The sequence below is a fragment of the Podarcis cretensis genome (genome assembly GCF_951804945.1).
Source record: "Podarcis cretensis genome assembly, chromosome: 6".
NCBI classification, from domain to species: domain Eukaryota; kingdom Metazoa; phylum Chordata; class Lepidosauria; order Squamata; family Lacertidae; genus Podarcis; species Podarcis cretensis.
Genome location: NC_137175.1, coordinates 23,063,312 through 23,085,419, shown reverse-complemented (window position 1 = coordinate 23,085,419; position 22,108 = coordinate 23,063,312). Strand labels below are relative to the sequence as shown.

Genomic DNA, 22,108 nt, shown 5'->3' with positions numbered 1-22,108 from the left:
GAAGAAGGTTAAAATCAAATCAGGTGAAGACAGGGAAAAATTCCTGAGCCACTACGGAGAAGACCTTCAGAAAGGGATTGAAGTGGAACAAGGAGCCTTAGGATCTGGACTACTAAGCTCTGTTCCCACACCTTTGGGATCTGTGGACCAGAAGTAAGTGACACCACCCAAAAGGAACAAGAAGGCTCCAGCATGGCCCTGCAACTAGTAACTTGGAATATTCATGGCTGTAATTGTCCGAAGAAAAGGAAGAGGATATTTCACATATTAAAAAAGGAGCAATTAGACTTAATTGCAGGAAACACATGTGACTAGGCTTCATAGGAAAGTTTTGATTAATAAGAGATTGGGTCAAGAATTTATTTCATCTGACAGAGTGAAGAAGAGAGGAGTTGTTATATATGCAAAAGAAAGCCTGTCACCGAAATTTCTTTTTAAAGATGAACAAGGAAGGATTGTGGCAATTGAAATTCAAGTACAAGGAGAAAAAAATTTGATTTTAGGAATATATGCACCAAATGAGGGAAAGTCGGAATTTTATAAGAAGTTGCATGAGAAAATGCTGGAGCACATTGACTACAACAACATCATTTTGATGGGAGATATGAACGGAGTGGTGTCCACGAACATGGACAAAGCACAAAGTCATAATATAACAAAAGAGGGCAGACTACCTAAGACTTTCTTTGAACTAACTGACAATATGGATCTGATTGATATTTGGAGAACTAAAAACCCCCTAGGAAGAGAAGGGACTTTCTTTTCTGAAGCTAAATTGACATGGACAAGAATTGACCAAATATGGATAACTAGAGGACTGGCACCAAAGACTAGAAAAGTGGAAATCTGCCCAAAAACATGCTCCGACCACAACGCCGTCAAGATGGAAATGAGATTAACTACAACTGGTTCCTTTAGATGGAGGATGAATGACACCTTATTAAGAGATCAAGAGATTGTTAAGAAGGCCCAAAAAAACTTGAAGGATTACTTTGAAGTTAATTTGAACACTACAGTGGAAAAAAGAATAATCTGGGACGCAAGTAAAGCAGTTATGAGCGGTTTTCTGATACAGCAGAATGCAATAAAGAGGAGAACCCAAAATGAGAAAAAAGACAAAATTTTGGAAAAAATAAAAGAAGGGGAAAAAAGGTTAAGATCGAAACCCAAGTCGCAGGAGATTTTGAGAGAAATTAAACTCTACCAAGTACAATATATGAAATTAGTAAATAAAGAAGTTGAATGGAAAATTAAACAAATGAAGCAGAAAACTTTTGAATCGGCAAATAAATGTGGAAAGTTGCTAGCATGGCAGCTGAAAAAAAGACAGAAGTTGAATACGGTAACCAACCTTGAGATAGAGGGGAGAAATATACAGAAACCTGAAGAGATTAGAAAGTGTTTCCAGAGATATTTTAAACAACTTTACACGCAGGGGCTGCAAAAAGAGTTTGACATAGACCAATTTTTAAAGACTAACGGATTACAAGAGCTATCTCAAGAAAATAAGATGATATTGAATTATGAAATAACAGAACAGGAGATTGAAGGTGCTATTCGGAATATGCAATTGGGCAAATCTCCAGGGCCGGACGGGTTAACCTCCAAATATTACAAGATGTTGAAAGACTATTTAATTCAACCACTAAAGGAGGTGTGTAATGAGATAATGGAGGGGAAGAAGGCACCAGATTCGTGGAAAGAAGCTTTCATCACGCTAATACCAAAATCCGAAGCTGAAAAGGCACAAATTAAAAACTACCGTCCCATATCCCTGTTAAATGTGGATTATAAAATCTTTGCAGACATTTTGGCAAATAGACTGAAAAGAGTGTTAAATGAAGTAATACATAAGGACCAAGCAGGCTTTCTCCCTGGAAGGCATCTCTCTGACAATACAAGAAACATCATTGACATATTAGAGTTATTGCAGACGAATATAAATACAAAAGCAGTGTTAATTTTTATTGATGCGGAGAAGGCCTTTGACAACATTTCTTGGAGTTTTATGAAAAAAAATCTTAAGGGAATGGGTGTGGGACGAGGGTTCGAAAATAGCATAGAAGCAATATATTCGGAACAAAAAGCAAAATTGATAGTTAACAATGTGGTGTCAGAAGAGATTAAAATTGAAAAAGGAACGCGACAGGGGTGCCCTATCTCTCCATTGCTATTTATTTCGGTCCTGGAAGTGCTCCTGAATCTGATTAGGAGGGACCAGTTGATTAAAGGGGTTCAGGTCGGAGCTAAACAATATAAACTTAAAGCCTTTGCAGATGACTTGGTCTTAACGTTACAGGAGCCAGAATCTAGTACGAAAAGAGTCTTAGAACTGATTCAGGAGTTTGGTCAGGTAAAAGGTAAAGGTAAAGGTACCCCTGCCCGTACGGGCCAGTCTTGACAGACTCTGGGGTTGTGCGCCCATCTCACTTAAGAGGCCAGGGGCCAGCGCTGTCCGGAGACACTTCCGGGTCACGTGGCCAGCGTGACATCGCTGCTCTGGCCAGAGCCAGAGCCAGAGCCGCACACGGAAACGCCGTTTACCTTCCCGCTGGTAAGCAGTCCCTATTTATCTACTTGCACCCGGAGGTGCTTTCGAACTGCTAGGTTGGCAGGCGCTGGGACCGAGCAGCGGGAGCGCACCCCGCCGCAGGGATTCGAACCGCCGACCTTTCGATCGGCAAGCAGGATTCAAATTAAATAAACAAAAAACTAAAGTATTGGAGAAAAATATGACTTCAATGGAAATAGAAAAGCTTCAGAAAGAGACAGATTTAAATGTGGTGAAGAAAGTGAAATACCTAGGGATAAATATGACAGCTAAAAACCTGAATTTATTTAAGGACAATTATGAAAAATGTTGGTCAGAGGTAAAGAAAGATTTAGAAACATGGTCAAACTTGAAACTCTCCTTGTTGGGCCGAATTGCCGCTATAAAGATGAATGTTTTGCAGAAAATGTTGTTTTTGTTTCAGACTTTGCAGATTGTGGACAGAATGGATTGTTTCAAGAGGTGGCAGCGAGATATTTCTAAATTTGTCTGGCAGGGCAAAAAGCCCAGAATAAAATTTAAAATATTAACCGATGCTAAAGAAAGAGGGGGGTTTGCCCTGCCAGACATGAAGCTTTACTATGAATCAGCAGCTTTCTGCTGGATTAAGGACTGGCTACTTCTTGAAAACACTGACATTCTAGACCTGGAAGGGTTTAATAATGCGTTTGGATGGCATGCATACTTGTGGTACGACAAGGTAAGGGTTCATAAAGTATTTAAGAACCATATTGTCAGGAGAGCAGTTTTTAATGTCTGGATAAGATATAAAGATTTGCTAGAAAATAAGACCCCAATAAGGTGGTTGTCACCTATGGAGGCTAAGGTTCTGAAAAAGCTCAATATGGAGGCCAAATGGCCGAAATATTGGGAGATATTAAAACAGGAAGGAAACACATGGAAATTGCAGAGCTTCGAGAAGCTAAAAGATAGAGTGCGAGATTGGCTACATTATTACCAAATTAGAGAGGCTTTTAACGTGGACAAGAAACTAGGTTTCCAGGTGGAAAAATTGAAACTAGAAACGGAATTGTTAGAACCTAAAACTAAGACATTGTCAAGAATGTATAATTTGCTGTTAAAATGGAATACTCAGGATGAAATGGTTAAATCAGCTATGATTAAGTGGGCACAAGACATTGGTTATAATATTATGTTTGCGGACTGGGAACGGTTATGGACCACTGGTATGAAATTTACGGCATGTAATGCCTTGAAAGAAAATATTATGAAAATGATTTATAGGTGGTACATGACACCAGTCAAGCTTGCAAAGATATACCATTTGCCCGATAATAAATGTTGGAAATGTAAGGAAACTGAGGGAACATTCTTTCACCTCTGGTGGACATGCCCAAGGGTAAAGGCATTCTGGGAAATGATATATAATGAGTTGAAAAAGGTATTTAGGTATACCTTCTTGAAGAAACCAGAGGCCTTCCTTCTGGGCATTGTCGATCAGAAGGTGTTAAAGAAGGATAGAACTTTTTTTATGTACGCAACAACAGCAGCAAGAATACTCATCACAAAGTATTGGAAGACACAAGATTTGCCCACTCTGGAAGAATGGCAGATGCAATTGATGGACTATATGGACCTAGCAGAAATGACTGGCAGAATCCGAGATACAGGAGAAGAACAAATAGAAGAAGAATGGAAGAAATTCAAAGATTATCTGCAAAAACATTGTAAACTGTATGAATGTTAATATGATGCAGGATATTGAGACAATGTGGCATTAGTGACAAAGCTGAAGGAATGTGCAAAGATGTTTCATTAGTAACAAATAAGAGAATCACAGTTTAGTTAACCTAAGGATGGAAGATAAAAAGATGGGTTAGCAGCAGGAATGGTTAACTTTAAAAGAAATTAAGACATATTAATCTGGTTAAAATAGGGGAAAAATCTGCTGAAACTAAATTGGAAATTTGAAAACAGAAAAGGGAGATGTGAGGAAGTCCGGAAAGAAAGCTACATGAAACCAATAATTGAACCTTTTAATTTTGTTTGATTTTTGTTTTGTATTGTTTGTTTGTATTGTTGTTGTGATGTTTTGCTTTTTGTGTTACTATAAAATTTGTTGAAACTTTAATAAAAATTTATTAAAAAAAAAATGCTCTCAGCAGCACCATATTCCACGAAGAAGTTTTAAACGATCATAGAAGTGGTGGAGAAAGTTCTGAAGCCTTTTAGAGGAGCTCACTCAGGAATACTTAAGGGAGAAAAGGAAGAAACACTGTTCACGTCACAGTAGTGTATAATCCTAAACACCATGAGTGCAATCTAGTTGAAATATTGCAACTCATAAATTTCAATGCAGGGTTCCCCGATTTCCCACTGAAATCAGAGAGACTTAAGTGCTTAACTTGACCTGTGCTGTGCCTCATTTTCTCTGATAGGGAATTTTTATGGATTGCTGTATATATATGATTAGGGACGCGGGTGGCGCTGTGGGTTAAACCACAGAGCCTAGGACTTGCCGATCAGAAGGTTGGCGGTTCAAATCCCTGCGACAGGGTGAGCTCCCATTGCTTGGTCCCAGCTCCTGCCAACCTAGCAGTTCAAAAGCACGTCAAAGTGCAAATAGATAAATAGGTACCGCTCCGGCGGGAAGGTAAATGGCGTTTCTGTGTGCTGCTCTGGTTTGCCAGAAGCGGCTTAGTCATGCTCACCACATGACCCGGAAGCTGTACGCCGGCTCCCTCAGCCAATAAAGCGAGATGAACGCCGCAACCCCAGAGTTGGCCACGACTTGACCTAATGGTCAGGGGTCCCTTTACCTTTTTATATATATATGATTGCTATTCAAAGAAGCTAAAGGACAAATGATATCAAATGGCAGTGGTCCTTTTAGAGAAAGAAATGTTATCCCTGGTAAATGGAAGCGGAGAGATGAGAGTGGGGATCCTTAAAATGTACTTGAACGCTTCAGGGGTGTGGGTGGGTGGGTGGAGCCACTGAGGGGGACAACTTGGAGCCAGGAATTATGGGAAGGGCTACGGTCTCCCTCTTTGCCCGCTGCTTCTCCATTCCTGATTGCACACATACCTGAAAGTGGCTTGTCTTCTTCAAGAATGGTTATGGTCACGTCCACACCAGACATTTAAAGTACCATGATTCCACTTTAAACGGTAATGGATTTCTCCTAGAGAATTCTGGGAGTTTGTGAAGTGTACTGAGAGTTGTTAGGAGGCTCTTACTCCCCACAAAGAGCTACAGGTTTCCTATGAAGAGGGATGGAGTGTTAAAACACTCTGCAGTTCTGGGAGGGGAATAGGGAGTCTCCTTACGCCTGTCAGCACCTCTAAGGGACCACAGTTCCCCAAAGAAGTACTTTTAAATCTCTGTCCTGAATCTTCCAACATTAATCTTCATTGGATGGATGGTCACCAATTCTAGTGAGAGGAAAACTCTTCTCTGTCTACTTGATAGTTTCATCAACTTCACCTCTTACCTTTCTCTTAACTAAGAAGTCACAAACAAATGCTGTAGCCTTTCCCCCAGAAGGGAGTTGCTTCACTCGCTTGATCATTCTGGACCTAAGTTGAAAATGGACCCCCACCACCCCATTTGCATGCCGCTTCACTGGGGTGCCCCTATTCCTTAATGCTTTAGCCCTCATGCTGAGGCTAAGGGATCATTCCGTTTCTTGAAGGGTTCATCCTTCCAACCACCATGCCCAGAAAGATGTCCAACTCCACATGTAGCCCCTCTGTTCCTTTTCAGACATCTCCAGTGAAATTGTAGTCAGTCACTGTTGGATCCTACTGGAGCACCAATGGCTGCTAGTTTCTCATGGGCAAACTCCCAGTAGCAGTAGGACCATGCTGGTCAGTGATGCTTTGTCCTTGTGAGTTTGCTCCCTTAACCACCACGTCTGCATCTCTCTTCTGTGGTTCAGTGCACATGTTTTGCCATGTCCGACCGATGGCACACAGAGGTCTTGTGATTGGCGAGGAGGGGGTGAAAACTGTTTACAACCTTTCCTAATCTTCCGTGTGTTTCTTCACTTTTACAACCGGTAACAAATTAACTTTCACTTTATCTTCCTTTTGTGCTTTGTTGGCTCTATCCTGCCTTGGCGTCATCCACTTAACCCAACGAGCTATGCGAAGGATTAAGGCAGGCACAAAACCTACTTGGCTCGGGTTAGTGGTCCCACAGGACGGGTGCTTCTGTCTCAGCCATGGAAGAACAGACGTCCTTGGAAAGGGACACTATCTCATCACTTTTATATCCCACTTCTCTTCAAGCGAGCTGAAGGTGGCATGCTAGGCGATCTGATCCAGGCCCAGGCCGTCTGCCGAGCCCAGTCAATGCTTTTAGACCATTCCCTGGTGCCTCAAAGGTAGAACCCACCAGTGTGTTCCAGGATCTCAGCTTTAAGTGAAGAATAAAAATACAGTGGTACCTCAGGTTATGAACTTAATTCGTTCTGGAGGTCTGTTCTTAACCTGAAACTGTTCTTAACCTGAGGTACCACTTTAGCTAATGGAGGTTCCTGCTGCTGCTGCACCACCGCAGTGTGATTTCTGTTCTCATCCTGAGGTAAAGTTCTTAATCCGAGATACTACTTCCTTGTTAGCCATGTCTGTAACCCGAAGTGTTTGTAACCCGAGGTGTTTGTAACCTGAGGTACCACTGTATCTTGTCACACCAAGAACCCTCCTAGGTTGCCCCGTTCTAAGAAACAACAGAGGCGAGGCTGGCCCTACCATTAAACAGCGTGAGGAGGCTGCCTCAGGTGGCAGACACTGGGGCGTGGCCGCAAAGTGTTGGGCGGAGGCAGCTGTGTGTGCCGTGCATGGCCCTTGCCTGCTGCCCTTGGGTGCAGTGGAGGATGCTGTCCTGATGCAACATACAGAAGAGCTGCCATCTAGCGCTTTGTCTCAAGCAGGCAAATGCCTGAGGAAATGCATGATCGATCTATGTCTGGGTTGGTCTGTAGCACCCGTGGCTGAATGTACTTCCATGCAAAATTGTGGGGGGGGGGAGAAGGAGGTGTACTCTTTCCTGGCCTTCTCTCTGATATAAACAGTTGGGGGATAGTCAGTCATATGGGGTCCACCACCCAACGTGGTGCAGTTCACATCCAAGTTGACTGCCTCTACTGCTGATTTTGAGAGCCAGGCCACAGAAAAAGCATTCCCATTTCCATGAAAGGAAGAGAAAAGGGAAATGTCCCTTCTAAGATGACATCTACTGGCTATGGTTTATGGAGGTGTATTCAAGAGGGTTTTTTTTTTTTGGGGGGGGGAACTGTTCCCTCATTTAATTGTGGGAGCACCGCTTTCTTCAGAACCAATAAATCTGCCTATAATTTTTGTGCACTTATCCTGAAAACCTCTGAGCTCACGGGATGCACCTCTGGTATTTTGTAGCCTTTTAGCAACACTGCATCCTTACACATACGGATTGACCTGGGAACAAGGCCTGTTGAACAAAATGGAACTTGCTTCTGAGTAGACAGGTATAGGATTGTGTGTTAAAGATCTGTTTGTCTGTCTATCAATAGCTACATGTCTCTTGTCTTTCTGGTCTAAATCCACTGATTTACTCAGACCTTCCAAGTGTCTTTATTTTCCAGGGGGAATCCCGGATTTACAGAAGCTGTCCTGGTTTCTAATTTGATCCTGGAACGGCTTGCTTTTCCTTAGGCTGTCCCTGTTTTCATCACAGAAATGTTGGAGGGTATGGTGTTATGCAACCCTCTAGCCAAGGAGATAAGTAACTACAAATTTAGAAGACATCTGAAGGCAGCCCTGTATAGGGAAGTGTTTTTTTAATGATTAATGTTTTATAATGTTTCTATATATATTGGAAGCCGCTCAGAGTGGCCGGGGCAACCCATTCAGATGGGTGGGGTATAAATATATTTTTTAAAATAAATCTTATTATTATTATTATTATTATTATTATTATTATTATTATTATTAAATAGGATTTCCCTATTTTCATTGGAGAAATGTTGAGGATATGTTTACTTACTGCACTCCATTGGCTCACAATTTTTTTTGGGGGGAGGGGCGTGGGAGAGGCAGGGAATCAATGTACAAAGTTTCATGTTACGACACCTATCTGTGAAAGGTTAGAAAACATTTTGTATTTATTTTTCTTTAAAACACTAATAAAAGAAATACAGCTCTCTCTTTTCCATTGGAAGGCAGTAGTCAACAAACATTAATGTACCATACTAAAAGATTTCTGGCATGTAGTAAATCTACACCCCAAATACCTTCTTCCAACGATCCCTACGTATAGGAAATGTTGCTGCAGCTGGAAAAACAATCCTGTAATTTACACTATTCACATTCAATTTCGCAATTACACATAATCAATATGATTTACACAATAATTTAGGGGGGGATGATTTGACCCATCATTACAATAAATTACATAGCATAACACAGTCGTGTCTGGCAAACATTAGAATACTTTGACACCCGAGGTCTGCTGGCAGGATGTTTATTTTTGCATATGAAGTAAAGGGACTAATCCCTAAGCAGGTGTAAATGAGATGACCTCAGTTAATATCCACTGGTCCGTTTATTCCAGTCAAGGATCCTGACTGAGGTCTCTTTTTTTGGCAGTTGGAACTATTCTTACAAGGAGACAACTCCACAGAATTTGCAAAACAGCTAATATTTTCCCCGAACTATAATTCCAGTTCTTGAATTCAAAGGGATGGCACTCGCTTATTATCTACCTTCTACAGCAGTGTCTTTACAACTCTTCCAAGGAACCCCATGATACTTTCACACAAAAATATGCAGTGATGAACATAACTTCCACGAAAGAGGGATGGCACCTTTGGTCATAGCTCAGTGGCTTGGGCCCATGCTATGCAATCACACAGAGAGGTCTCAACTTCAATCTTTGGCACTGTCATCTTAAAGAATCTCAGAAGCAGCTGCAGCAGAAAAGCAACGTCATTAGTTCACCCCTTCTGATCTTTCCCTGTCCTGCACATCAGGGGTGGATATAGGTCATGTTCTCAATTCACATAGGGTGATAGGCACAGTAAGGTCTAGTCTGTGGTGAGGAATCTCCAATTTGCAGGGCAGTATTAGACCTCCATGGGACGCAGGTGGCGCTGTGGGTTAAAGCCTCAGCGCCTAGGGCTTGCCGATCGAAAGGTCGGCGGTTCGAATCCCTGCGGCGGGGTGCGCTCCCGCTGCTCGGTCCCAGCGCCTGCCAACCTAGCAGTTCGAAAGCACCTCCAGGTGCAAGTAGATAAATAGGGACCGCTTACCAGCGGGAAGGTAAACGGCGTTTCCGTGTGCGGCTCTGGCTCGCCAGAGCAGCTTCGTCACGCTGGCCACGTGACCCGGAAGTGTCTCCGGACAGCGCCGGCCCCTGGCCTCTTAAGTGAGATGGGCGCACAACCCCAGAGTCTGTCAAGACTGGCCCGTACGGGCAGGGGTACCTTTACCTTTACCTTATTGGACCTCCAGGAATTAAACTTTGGTCTGTGAGACTATTTTTAAAAAACCACACCCACCTGCCAATCAGCTGGCATCACTCTGACGAGGGGTAAAACCCAGGGCTTTTTTCAGCCGAACTCAGTTCCAGCACCTCTCAGGTGGGTGCCATTGCCATGATAAGAGAACAAGGGAGGGGTTCATGGTGAGTTCCAGCACCTCTTTTCTAGAAAAATAGCACTGGTGAAATCAGCTAGAACGTACAGGGGGTGTTGGTTTTAGGAACTGGAACAAGACTGAAATCCTGCTCAGTTTGGTTGCCTGCAAACCAGAGGTTCAAAGAGCAGCACAGGCTGTTTGCAAAAAGGCTTTCAAATAGCCTCAAACAGTGCTTTAAAGCCCCAACAGTTCAGGCTATTTGATCTCAGTTTGCACCCTAGGGCCTCATTCTTCAAACCCTCTGCAATACACAGGGATTCAGTGGCAGATGTACAGAGAGTTCCTTAGCAGAAGGGGTTCCCCAAAGACAGAAAATCTGAAATCCACCAGTGAGTATATATCACAAACAGTTCTATTTCCCAGTCAGTGCCCTTTTTGGAAAGTTGGTCTTTCTTTTCTCAGCCATGGCATGTGATAATGAAGCAGATGATCAGCAGAGAGCGCTGTGCTCATCCTTCCAAGGGAACAGAGGAAGATAACCTTTAATTATTATTATTATTATTAATAATAAATTATTATTTATACCCTGCCCATCTGGCTGGGCTTCCCCAGCCACTCTGGGCGGCTTCGAACAAAATATTAAAATACCATAATGCATCAAACATTAAAAGCTTCCCTAAACAGGGCTGCCTTCAGATGTCTTCTAAAAGTTTGAATAATAATAATAATAATTTATTGAGTTCAGGTCACTGGTCAATCTGCTTCAGTATTGTCTACACTTACTGACAGCCGTTCTCCAAGCTTTCAGATATGTATTATTTCCATGTCTACCTGGGGAAGTTATGAATGTGCTCTCCCACTGAGCTACATACCTTCAGCCCCAACATGTGAAGATTGTTATGGTCTGTCTACATTCTGGACACATTAAATTGGATGTTTCTTCTGTAAAATTAAGGCACATGTCAGTATCTATTAGGGTTTCAGCAAGAGAAAGCAGATAAGCACAGGACATCATTGGATAATGAATATTGAATTTGGACTCTGGGAAAGATTCTGGTTTACACTTCAGAATATCTGTACACTCAGGCCTTTTTCTCAGCTGGAACTTGCAGGAACTCAGTTCCGGCACCTCTCAGGTGGGCGCCATTGCCATTATAAGAGAAAAGGGGGGTGTTCATGGTGAGTTCCAGCACCTCTTTTTCTAGAATAATAGCACTCTGTACACGTTTGGAGATGGTTATCCCAAGATAAACTTAACTCTGGTCTGCATGTACTCCAAGGAATCCAAATAAATTTCAGATACCCTTCCTTGCTAGCTTCCTTGGCTCCTAGCCTTGAGGGGCATCATATCTGGTGCTGCAGAACGAGACTTTAATTATTCTGTTTCCATTAACTTTCTCTGGCTGGAACAGTTTACAGCTGAGGACTCAGGACAGACAAGGACACGGAGTGCAGTCTATTCCCTGGTGCACCATGAGAGATGGGGAGAAAATGGAGGCTCTGGCACTGATATGTAGCCACACAGAACAGAAGTCAGAAAAACAGCTGAAGGAAGAAACTAGATCCTGGATGTTGAGAATAAGGCATTCAATAGAGGAGGCTCTGTTATCTGCATGGCAGGCAGAAGTTCAACTGGTGAACTCCATACCACATACAATGGTAAGGCAAAGAGCCTTCTCTGTGGTGGCACCTTCCTCACCTTGGAGATTAGGCAGGTACCAAGTGTCAGATGCTTCCAGCATGTTTTTAAAAGTCATTGATTTGCTCAGGCATTTCCAGACTATTATTGCCAGTTTTTAGATTTTAGCACCTTGTTCGTCAAACTCACAGATGACACCAAACTGAGAGGGGTAGCTAATGCTGCAGAAGACACAATCATAATTCAAAATAACCTTAACAGATTGGAGAACTGGGCTCAAGCTAACAAAATGAATTCCAATAGGGATCAATGTAAGGTTCTGCACTTAGGCAGGAAGAACCAGATATAGGATGGGGGACACCTGGCTTACTAGCAGTACGTGTGAAAAGGACCTAGGGGTCTCGGTGGACCACAAGCTTAACATGAGTCAACAGTGGGATGCAGCAGCAAAAAAACCTAATGCTATTCTAGGTTGCGTCAACAGAAGTATAGTGTCCAGATTAAGGGAAGTAATATTCTGCCTTGGTCAGACCACACCTGGAATTCAGTGTCCAATTCTGGGCACAATTTAAGAAGGATGTTGACAATCTGGAACGTGTGCAGAGGAGGGCAACCAAGATGATCAAGGGTCTGGAAACCAAGCCTTATGAGGAGCGCTTGAAGGAGCTAGGTATGTTTAGGTTAAGAGGAGACTGAGAGGAGATATGATAGCCAACTTCAAATATCTTAAGAGCTGTCACATGGAAGAGGGAACAAGCTTGTTTTCTCCTGCTCTGGGGGGTAGGACTCGAACCAATGGCTTCAAGTTACAAGAAAGGATATTCCAACTAAACACCAGGAAGAACTTTCTGGCAGTAAGAGCTGTTCAGCAGTGGAATGGTCTCCCCTGGGAAGCTGTGGACTCTCCATCCTTGGAGGTTTTCAAGCAGAGGTTGGATGGCCATGTGTCTTGGATACTTTAGGTGAGATTCATGCATTGCAGGGGGTTGGACTAGATGACCCTTGGGGTCCCTTCCAACTCTACAATTCTATGATATTATTTGACTGAAATATTTTATTATTTATTGCTATGTTATTTTTTGTGGTTGTCAATTGCTTTGGTACTCTCTGGAGTGAAATACCATGAAGAAATAGTTCTATAAAATAAATAGTATTTTCAGCAGCCACCCCGGGCCATTTCACATGAGTGTTTCTGAGATGGAACAACCACCACGAGCCACCAATGTGGTATCTGCATGTACTAGCATGTCCACCAGAACTTCCTATGGTGTTTTTGGAAGGCCTCAGTGAATAGCCCCTCAAAAATCCAGGACACAAAGGTCCGTTTGCTCTTCCTGCCTCTCCTGCATCAAACACATACCTTTAAACATGGCCACATTTCATTGGATGCCGGGACTAGTCACCCACCCTCCCACTTGTTTGAAATTTAAGAGACTGCAGAGGACTTCCCTCTGTGACCGAGTGTGGCAATGGCAGATGGAAGTGCATTTTTTCCATTGATGGGGCAGGGACAACATCACATTACTTTGTGGCTCTGCCTCTTTTTCTGCTCTTTTAGCTGTGGATGCCACTTTGTGTGACATGTCACACCCTTGTGAATTTTGCAATTGGGACCCACAGCGCTTTCTCAAAATTCCCAGTGTGCTCACCAAAGCACCAAAAGGCCGGCAACTCTTAAGTTTCCTTTACAGAATTTGTAATTTCACCCTATAATTTTCTGGGCAGGGGAAGTCACCTCATAGGGATTCTTGCATCTCTGAAATTGTCTTATGGATGAGGCCTGCCTTCTCCAAGAAACAGGTAATTTTACTCATCAGAGAAGAATTCAACTATTGTTATGCTTATCCTGAGATAAAAGAGGCAAATCACGAGCCCCTGATCTTTTCAGTAGCCTTTGATTCTCTTTCAACTTCAGTTTCTTACTTACTCCTTGAATGTGCTAAATAAATCAGTTTGAGGAAAAATCAGGGCTTCTTAACTGAGAATAACTGATGGTGTAAACATGCCCCCAGGGTGTGGTTCAGAGTGCAGATAATGGCATTTCTCAGCTGTGTTTTAAATACAAAGGAAATTCCACAGTAGTCAACATACAGTGATACCTCTGGTTAAGAACTTAATTCGTTCTAGAGGTCCATTCTTAACCTGAAACTGTTCTTAACCTGAGGTACCACTTTAGCTAATGGGGCCTCCTGCTGCGCCACTGCCGCACGATTTCTGTTCTCATCCTGAAGCAAAGTTCTTAACCCAAGGTACTATTTCTGGGTTAGCGGAGTCTGTAACCCGAAGTGTCTATAACCTGAAGCATCTGTAACCTGAGGTACCACTGTATATCACATGTGGTGTCGGCGTGACTTTGGCCTAACTGCTTAGGTTGAATTAAAAAATTATCCTCACACAGAACAAGTCCAAGCCCTCATGCTTGCTGAGGTAAAATTTTAAAATGGGAAAGTAAGTTAATTTCCTTTTGACATCTCATCGGATCTAGGGCATTTTTAAAAGATTGTCAGCTGTATATTCATTGGAATGAGGTCCCCAATTCTTGTATTTAGGGGAGGATCGATGACTCAGTGGCAGAGCACATGCCTTGCATTCAGAGGGTCTCAGGTCCAATTCCCAACATCTCTAATTAAAAGGGACTCTAGCTGTGGGATTGGGAAAGATGTCTGCATCAGGCTTGCAGCATAATACTAGGCTGGAGAGGCCGATGGTCTGACTCTGTATATGGCAGTCTATGTTGCGTTCCTATGAGCTGCCACACACAGTGGGTGCATCAAGATGGCTGCCACTCACAACTGGGAATACTACCCAAGGGGCACGGCAGCAAGGGCTTAAGATCAGGTAGAAACTTTGCATCTAGAGGAGATGGTTTGCATCACAGTGCAGTCAGAGTGAATTCTGGCAAAAAGTGCACTTGGTTCATGCTGACCTGGCTTATCAACCTCCTTGGCAGCGCCTAGGCCTAGGAGAAAGGTTCGCTGGTGCCAGCCCTGAACCTGCGTCACCTTCAGATCTTCCCCTCATTTGTTCTCTATAATTCCCAACAACGTAGCACCTGGAATCATTATGAATAGGGACGAGAAATGGACGAGACCAGTAGTGGGTCGCTTGATTAGGAGATTCACTGAAGCAGAGGAATCTGGCATCATTAATGCAACTGAATTATCTCTTGAATGAAGGATGACATTGAAATCGACATTTGTGTAGCACTTCCACATACAGGCATCCCCTCAAATAAAGGGATCCTTGGCTCTGTTGCAGCAAGAAGGCAAATCTTATAGTCTCAACAAGGCCTAGACAAATTCAAGGAGGACTACTTTATCAGACATGGGACCTCCATGTGCAGAGACAATGCGCATGAGTAGCAAGTGAGGAAAAGAAGAGCATAGCCAAGAGAAGACCATCCACTTTCATGCGTCACTTGTGAGTCCAAGAGGCATCTGGCTGACTGCTGTTTGAAGGAGAGAATGCTGGACTGGATGGATCTTGGTCTGATCCAGCAAGCCAATGCTTTGTTCAAACAAGCTGCTACTTCCTCATAGAAATCACCAGTCACCAGGTGGAAAAAGCACCACCACTTTGGCCACTGAATTTTGTTTATTTCTGAATATCACTGGAAGCATCTAGTCCTGGCTCCTGCTTCTGTTCCTGCCCCAAGGCAGTGGAACTGTGGAGAAGGCAATAAGGAGGCTGTACTTCTGCAACATCCGGGTCAAACCTTCTGCCTCTTCCTTAGTGTGGACCATCATGTCTGCTTGCGAGTGTCACGAGAGGGCTTGTAGCTATTTAGAGATCTTGCAGTGAAGGTGTTCACCCCACCCTTTCATTCAGATGCCTTTTTTTAAATAAAAAAAGTTAAGATTTGAAGTGAAATAAACACAATAACATTGTGTAACTCAGTGGCAGTGATGAAACAAGCATGTCAGTGCAATAGTCAGCTACGGATCTGAAATTTGGGATCTGGCTCTATAGGATAAAGACTTCCACCAAGGCTAGTTCATTCATTCTGCAATGCTTGGGTGCAGATGTTCTCCACAGCCACATGAAGAGTCAGCTTTGGGAAGATGGCTTTCTCCCCATCCAATTTCCAAATAACAATTTGATGCGTTTGTGCCCTGGGATGCCTCTGTGAATAGTCAGCCTCCAGAGTGATCAAAACGGGAATGAGAAAGGGTTTGTCTCCCTCATCATGGTCTTTGTGGCATCTGATACATTCATTTGGCTGGATGCTAGATGACCTCTTGCTTCGTGATGGCAGGTTGAGGGATTGAACTAGGCTGCTTGGCCACAGTTGCAATGGCCCCAGGAAGCAGTTTGTATTGTTCAGCTCCTGAGCCAGCGGGTGGGGAAGGCTGGGGAGTTTCGGGAGTGGCTGTTGAAAGAAAAAATTGATGTTTTATATTATATATAAAAGGCATTGTACAGGATCAGTTAGAGTATAAAGGATCACATCAAAAGAAGGTTAACAGTGCAACCCAATGCATGTTTGCTTAGAGGTAAATTCTACCAGGTTCAATAGCATTTTCAAAAGTCTTTTCTTTACTTTTGATTAGATGTACATGCCAAATGTTGTTATGTACTTGTGCACTCAGGTAGCCTCTTTAAAAGTGGGGAAATAAAACATTACTCCCTTCTGCTCTTGTCCGATCAATATTAGAATGCTTTCCTTTTAAATATTTCTTCTTCTTCGAAGGCTGTGTGTTCTCCCTCTTCATGTACTCATGTAATCATGTATACCATCCTATGGGGTTTTATTGTGTTTTCTAAAAAGTCTGACTGAGGCTCCTTCCTCTTCCTTTCCTACTGGTGTTAGGGAGAGCAGAGCATTATGGGAGATGTTGCTCCCATTACTCCAGCAAACTGACAAATCTGCATACTAGCTCCACTTACTCAGAACACACACTAGAGAGCTGGTTCTCTTGTGCAGGAATACTCACACAGCTGCCCATTGTGCATCTGAGCAGGCATTGTGTTGGCCACAATCACATTTGTCCCCAGGTTCTCCGGGATCAGGTGCGGGTGAAGAGCATGGTGATGAGTGTGAGGAGTGTCACTCGATGACCCTAAATTATATATATTATTCTAAGTATTGCATAATATATGGATATAGTTCTTCTTTTTTAAAAAATAAAAATGCAGTAAAATGGTTACATGCAAAATTCGATGAAACAGAGAATGCAGCACAAAGCAATACATAGTGTAACGATACCAGTTCCAAAGCGGCTCAAAAAACCAACAATCCAGCCAGTTTAATTGATTAAAAACCTGAGAAAATAATATAGATGTGTTTTTTTTAACCACCTGACTACAGTGGTACCTCAGGTTAAGAACTTAATTCATTCTGGAGGTCTGTTGTTAACCTGAAACTGTTCTTAACCTGAGACACCACTTTAGCTAATGGGGCCTCCTGCTGAAGCCTGTTCTCATCCTGAAGCAAAGTTCTTAACCCAAGCTACTTTTTCTCAGTTAGCAGAGTCTGTAACCTGAAGCGTTTGTAACCTGAAGCGTCTGTAACCTGAAGCGTCTGTAACCTGAGGTACCACTGTATATTATATGAAGCAGGCACCAGGCAAATGTCACTTTACATCCTGTAAAAACAATGGCAGCCTGTATAGGTTCTCCACAGCCAGGTCTGTGAGACTGGTGGGAGAGCTTTGATTTGGTGGGAGATTGTGACCTCTGAATTGGAGACTCAGCAGATGAGGGTTGCTTAACCTGTTTATCCCCTCTACTGCTATTCCCCTGCAACTCCTCGCCCACTTTGTTTTGAATCATGTCCACCCTCAGCGGTTTGGCAGACCCAGTTCCCTACAGTACATCCAGCTTGTTCCCAACTGAGTTAAATGCACAGGATCCCTGTCCTAAATGGAATTGGGCAACACAAAATGCTTGGATTTTCCAAAGAGTCTGAAGCCTGTTAAGAAGAGGTCCAGTAAGTATATCAGGAAGAATGTTTGTTGTCATATAACGGCCTCATAAATCGATCGTGACCAATGCTCCATAAAAACCGGATGTATAACCACCGTGTAAGTTTTGTGTATGCTAATCAGGATAGATGCTGAATAAGATGGTCATCTGGAGGAGCCCCCGAAATTCAATAGCCAAAAGACCCCGCTTCCTGTAGGGTCAACACTCACCTCCTAGCAGCATCTCCTGCAGAAGGTTGTCGATCTTGGCCATGCCAAAGAGCTTGACAAACTGGATCTGCTCAATCATCTGCCAAGTGATGCTCTGGAGGGTGGGCAGGAGGAGGAGGAGTTCCCCAAAGCGTCCCCGTGAATCATACTGCCGGTCATTGATGTAGTCCTCCAGGCTGACCTGAACTTGGTACCGCATTCGCTTGATCTTGATGGGGTCGCTCAGCCCTTTAGCATCTGGGGGAAACCGTAAGAAATTACGGACTATGGCATTTCTCAAGAAAGATGCAGTTTCAAGTGGGCCAGTCTGGGTGGTCTCCTGAAGTTCCTTACTTTGCTCAAACTCCTTTGGCAGGCACTGGGGAAGGTGTGCCGGTTTCATTCCTCATCCTGCACTAACACAGACTTTGCATGAGTTCCGATTGTGTAAGAGCAAATAGAGGGATGCTGCGACAACTCCGGCTTATGAAACAGGGTGAACAAATGCAACACAGGACACCTGTGCCTCAACTAGTTATCTATCATCCTTACCTAGTCCCATTTTAGAGCCATCCAAGATGGCAGCCATCACTACATATTCCAGATTTTAACTATATGTTGTGTGAAGAATTATTTCCTTTTGCCTGTCCTGAACTTCTCCCATTCAGCTTCGCCAGATGTTCTGTGTTCTAGGAGAAAAACACACACCTCTCTATTCCCTTTCTCTACTTCCCTCACCTGCACTCATGTTGTTGGGAACCTTACTGAATGGTTCTTATTCGTGATTAAACATTATAGGAGGAACTTGGCCACGAGGAAGGGCATTGCTAGACAATACAGTCCTATATTCTGCGGAACCTTCATTTAAATTTTGTTCCCCACACATTGTAGAAAAGCAATTCCCCAGCCGTGTTAAAGGGGTTGGGGCATGGAAGCAGCCTTAAATGCCTCTTCCAAGGTCCTGAAAAATTCGGCACCTACCTGGATCAAAGAAGATGATGGCTTTCAAACATGCATATTCATTTTCGTCAATCTGCAGCTCTTGGAACGTGAGCACTAGCTCATCCAGGATGCGTACAGCCACACGGCTGATCTCCAGCAACTCCGGACAATTACGGGGGATTATGTGGTCATTTCCTGCAGGAGAATTGTTTGTTTTAATTAAAACCCAATTCTATCAAAAATCGTCACTGTTCACTATTTGTAATCCACAACCCATTCTTCTTCTTCTTCTTCTTCTTCTTCTTCTTCTTCTTCTTCTTCTTCTTCTTCTTCTTCTTCTTCTTCTTCTTTTGATTTATATCCTACCCTTCCTCCCAAAGGAGCCTTGGGTGGCATACATAGCAATAATAAAACATTTTTTAAAAAACCAACCAAAAGAAATTTCAAAACATTCTAAAAACACTTTAAAACATTCTCAGCCAGCATCTCAGGGTTTCCAGGAACAGTGTATTTCAGCCATCAAGTGCCTGGGTAAATAAAATATCTCACTAGAGAGGGTTTTGCACAAACGGAACCACCACTGAAAAGGCCCCACACAGGTCACTGCCAATTAGTGGCGGCAACATCTACAAGGCCTTGCCTGCCAATTGTACCATCCAAGATGTCTGTAATTGGAGAAGGAATTTGTTGGGCTATGACATTTTTGTACTGCACCACTATTTTCTTTCAGAGGACAAAGAAGCAGAAGTAGACAATTGGTTCCCCAGTCCACAAAAAGGGTGCTCAGATTCAAAGAGGGCAGGACTTCTGCACCTTTGACAGTAGTGTAGAAAAGGGAGCTTCAACAGATGTAACTGGCATGATACTGAACTTCTGCACTGTTTCTGAAAATACAGGAGCCCTGACTTCTTTTGTATTCGGCCATCCTGATTTTTGCTTCCTCTCCCACTGCCCAAAAATGACTCAGTGATATACTTAGAAGGAATAGCAGCATGTTTTAAGTCTAAACTGGATCCTAAACATGTTTCTCATCAGCAATTCCACTCTATAAATGGCTTGCATTGAGCAAATGGATTTTCTACTTCCAAAACCCACCAAAAACATTTTTTTAAAGTTGGATGGGGCCTGTGGTGGTGGGGAGAGTCAGTTTTCAGCCAGTTCAGTCATTGTAAAGTCCCACTGCTGCAACGCTGTGTTGCTTTGTGGGGGTAGCTCAGGCTGGAGACAGAGGGGAGATGGTTCTCTATTTTCCAGAGCTGAAGGCAGGAGAAAGGAACTCCAACTCAAAATGTCTACCTATGTCCCACTTTTACCTCTGGTGAAAAGTTCTTACAAAGTTGGACAAAGGAGTGATGCCTTTTGCAACACACATTCAGCTCTTAAATCACCCTGCCTAAATATACCCTCATGTTATAATGTTTGCTTACAGAACTGTAGAGATAACTGAAAGCCATCAAATCAAGCGTTGGGAACCTTTTTGCACTCGAGGGCCACGCTCCCTTTTAGGGGGCCGCGTCCCAGTGTTGGGTGGGGTCAGAGGCAACAGTGGGCAAAGCAACAAATGTGCCCCTTACACCTTTGTGTACAGTAGGGTAGTTTCCACACACACACACACACACACCCACACACACACACCCAAGCAAGCAAGTAGCATTATCAGAGTTCAATGACACATTCCAGCCTGGCAAAAACATCCAAGGGGGCGGTACAAAGCAAGGCTGGTGAGGGGTGTGACTCAGGAGGGTGTATGGCCTGGGAAAGGTCCCAAGGGCCAAACAGAGAGGGCATTTGGCCCCTGAAACTGAGGTTTCCCACCCCTGCGGTAGGTGACAAAGAAACCTAACAGATTACAATATTTTTCTGTGTATAAGACTATATTTTTTCCCTAAATTTTTGAAGTTTAAAATAAGGGGCCGTCTTATACACAGACAGTGCATTTTCTTAATTTTGAGTCCCAAAACTCAAATAGGGGGCGTCTTATACACGGGGGCATGTTATACATGGAAAAATACAGTACACTGCCTGCTTCCTTCCAACCCCCCCCCCCAGGCTGAAAAAAAGCAATACAATACAGTATTTTTAACAGGAGGAGATGGGAGGCATGTTGTTATACGAGGCACTTTTACCTAGGAGTAAGATGTCTTTGTACACCATCGACCTCTTGGCGGCTCCCAGTAGCAGGTGCTCCCCTGCATGGGCCCGTAGCAAAGCCACCTGGGGGAACAAAGGCCTATTATTAGAGGGCTGATGCAAGAGGAGGACAGATGGCAGGGCAGGGGGAGACAGAGAGATGTTCACCTACAGAAGAAGAGCGCAGAAATTGCAGCTTGCTGAACTAATCTTTTGAAGACCACATGATTGAAAGGATCACAATATAAGCTGGGCATCTAATGTCATGACCCATATGGAAATTTGTATTCTGTGAGCGGGAACACGACATGGAGGAATAGCAATTCCTGTAGAACTTGCTTGTTAGAGCACATGCACAGTTCCCCCCACAGAAGGGGATCAATGAAGTCTTCTTAGCTCCTTCCCCTTTCTCTGCTGATGTTTGCCTACACAAGCATCCCAGGCATCACTTACAACAGTAGGCTGGTGAGCACTTCCTATAAATTCCCATATGGGAAGTACTCACCCTTCTGTTTTTCAGGAACTGGCACAGTATGTCTCATGTTCAACAGGATATGGGGGGGGGGGAGCTCTAAATTGCTCGGTAACGTGGCCTGATCTTTCATCAGCTTCTGGGGACTAGTTGTTGGCACCTGTCTGTCTCAAGAGACAATGGAGTGCACCTCAAGGGGTGAAGTCAATCTGCTGCATTAGCAGCACTGAAGTGCCCTCCCCTGGGCATAAGCCTGGGCAGTGTGTATGGAGATCCTAGGCTGCCCAGATGACAAGAGACCCCCCACCTCACTGATATGGTCCAAAGGAAAGCAGAGCAATACGTTTGGAACCAGCTTGGCTGCAGGAGTTGCCGGAAGGAGGCGTACAAGGCGCCATCCAACTGTCTTACGGACTCTACTCCGGATTTGTGTAGGGCTTACTCCTTAGCCTTTTCTGCCCGCAAAGCTGTAGAGGTTGAAGACTAACATAACAATGATAGATAGCCACCTTGCTCACTCAGTGCTAGGATGTTTGGGGACCAGAGTTCTCAGAGCAGGAATAACTGGTTGGAACAAAGGCCCCCGGAACAGAGCAGCAGGCAGATGCGTAAGTGAGAGGTGCTCAACCACCCCCTTTGCAAGCTTGTTCCCAGGGTCCAGTTGCAGAGGGGGAAAGAATG

General features: G+C 43.6%; 1 protein-coding gene across 6 annotated transcripts in view; it reads right to left on the bottom strand.

The window, feature by feature from the left end:
* Nucleotides 1-8,632: 8,632 nt before the first annotated feature.
* HNF4A (hepatocyte nuclear factor 4 alpha) overlaps nt 8,633-22,108 on the bottom strand; it is a 70,909-nt gene continuing 57,433 nt past the window's right edge. For 2 of the 6 annotated variants that reach the window (XM_079979593.1, XM_079979594.1), the window contains exons 6-10: nt 20,952-21,039; nt 18,865-19,020; nt 17,905-18,141; nt 16,705-16,830; nt 11,364-16,139 (exon numbers count right to left, since the gene is read on the bottom strand). In XM_079979593.1, the coding sequence (XP_079835719.1) occupies nt 15,997-16,139; nt 16,705-16,830; nt 17,905-18,141; nt 18,865-19,020; nt 20,952-21,039 (750 nt within the window). In that variant the 3' untranslated portion in view covers nt 11,364-15,996. Of the gene's footprint in view, nt 9,462-11,003; nt 16,140-16,704; nt 16,831-17,904; nt 18,142-18,864; nt 19,021-20,951; nt 21,040-22,108 lie in introns of those variants that run through there. The other 4 variants (XM_079979590.1, XM_079979591.1, XM_079979592.1 and 1 more) reach the window with 4 other exon arrangements.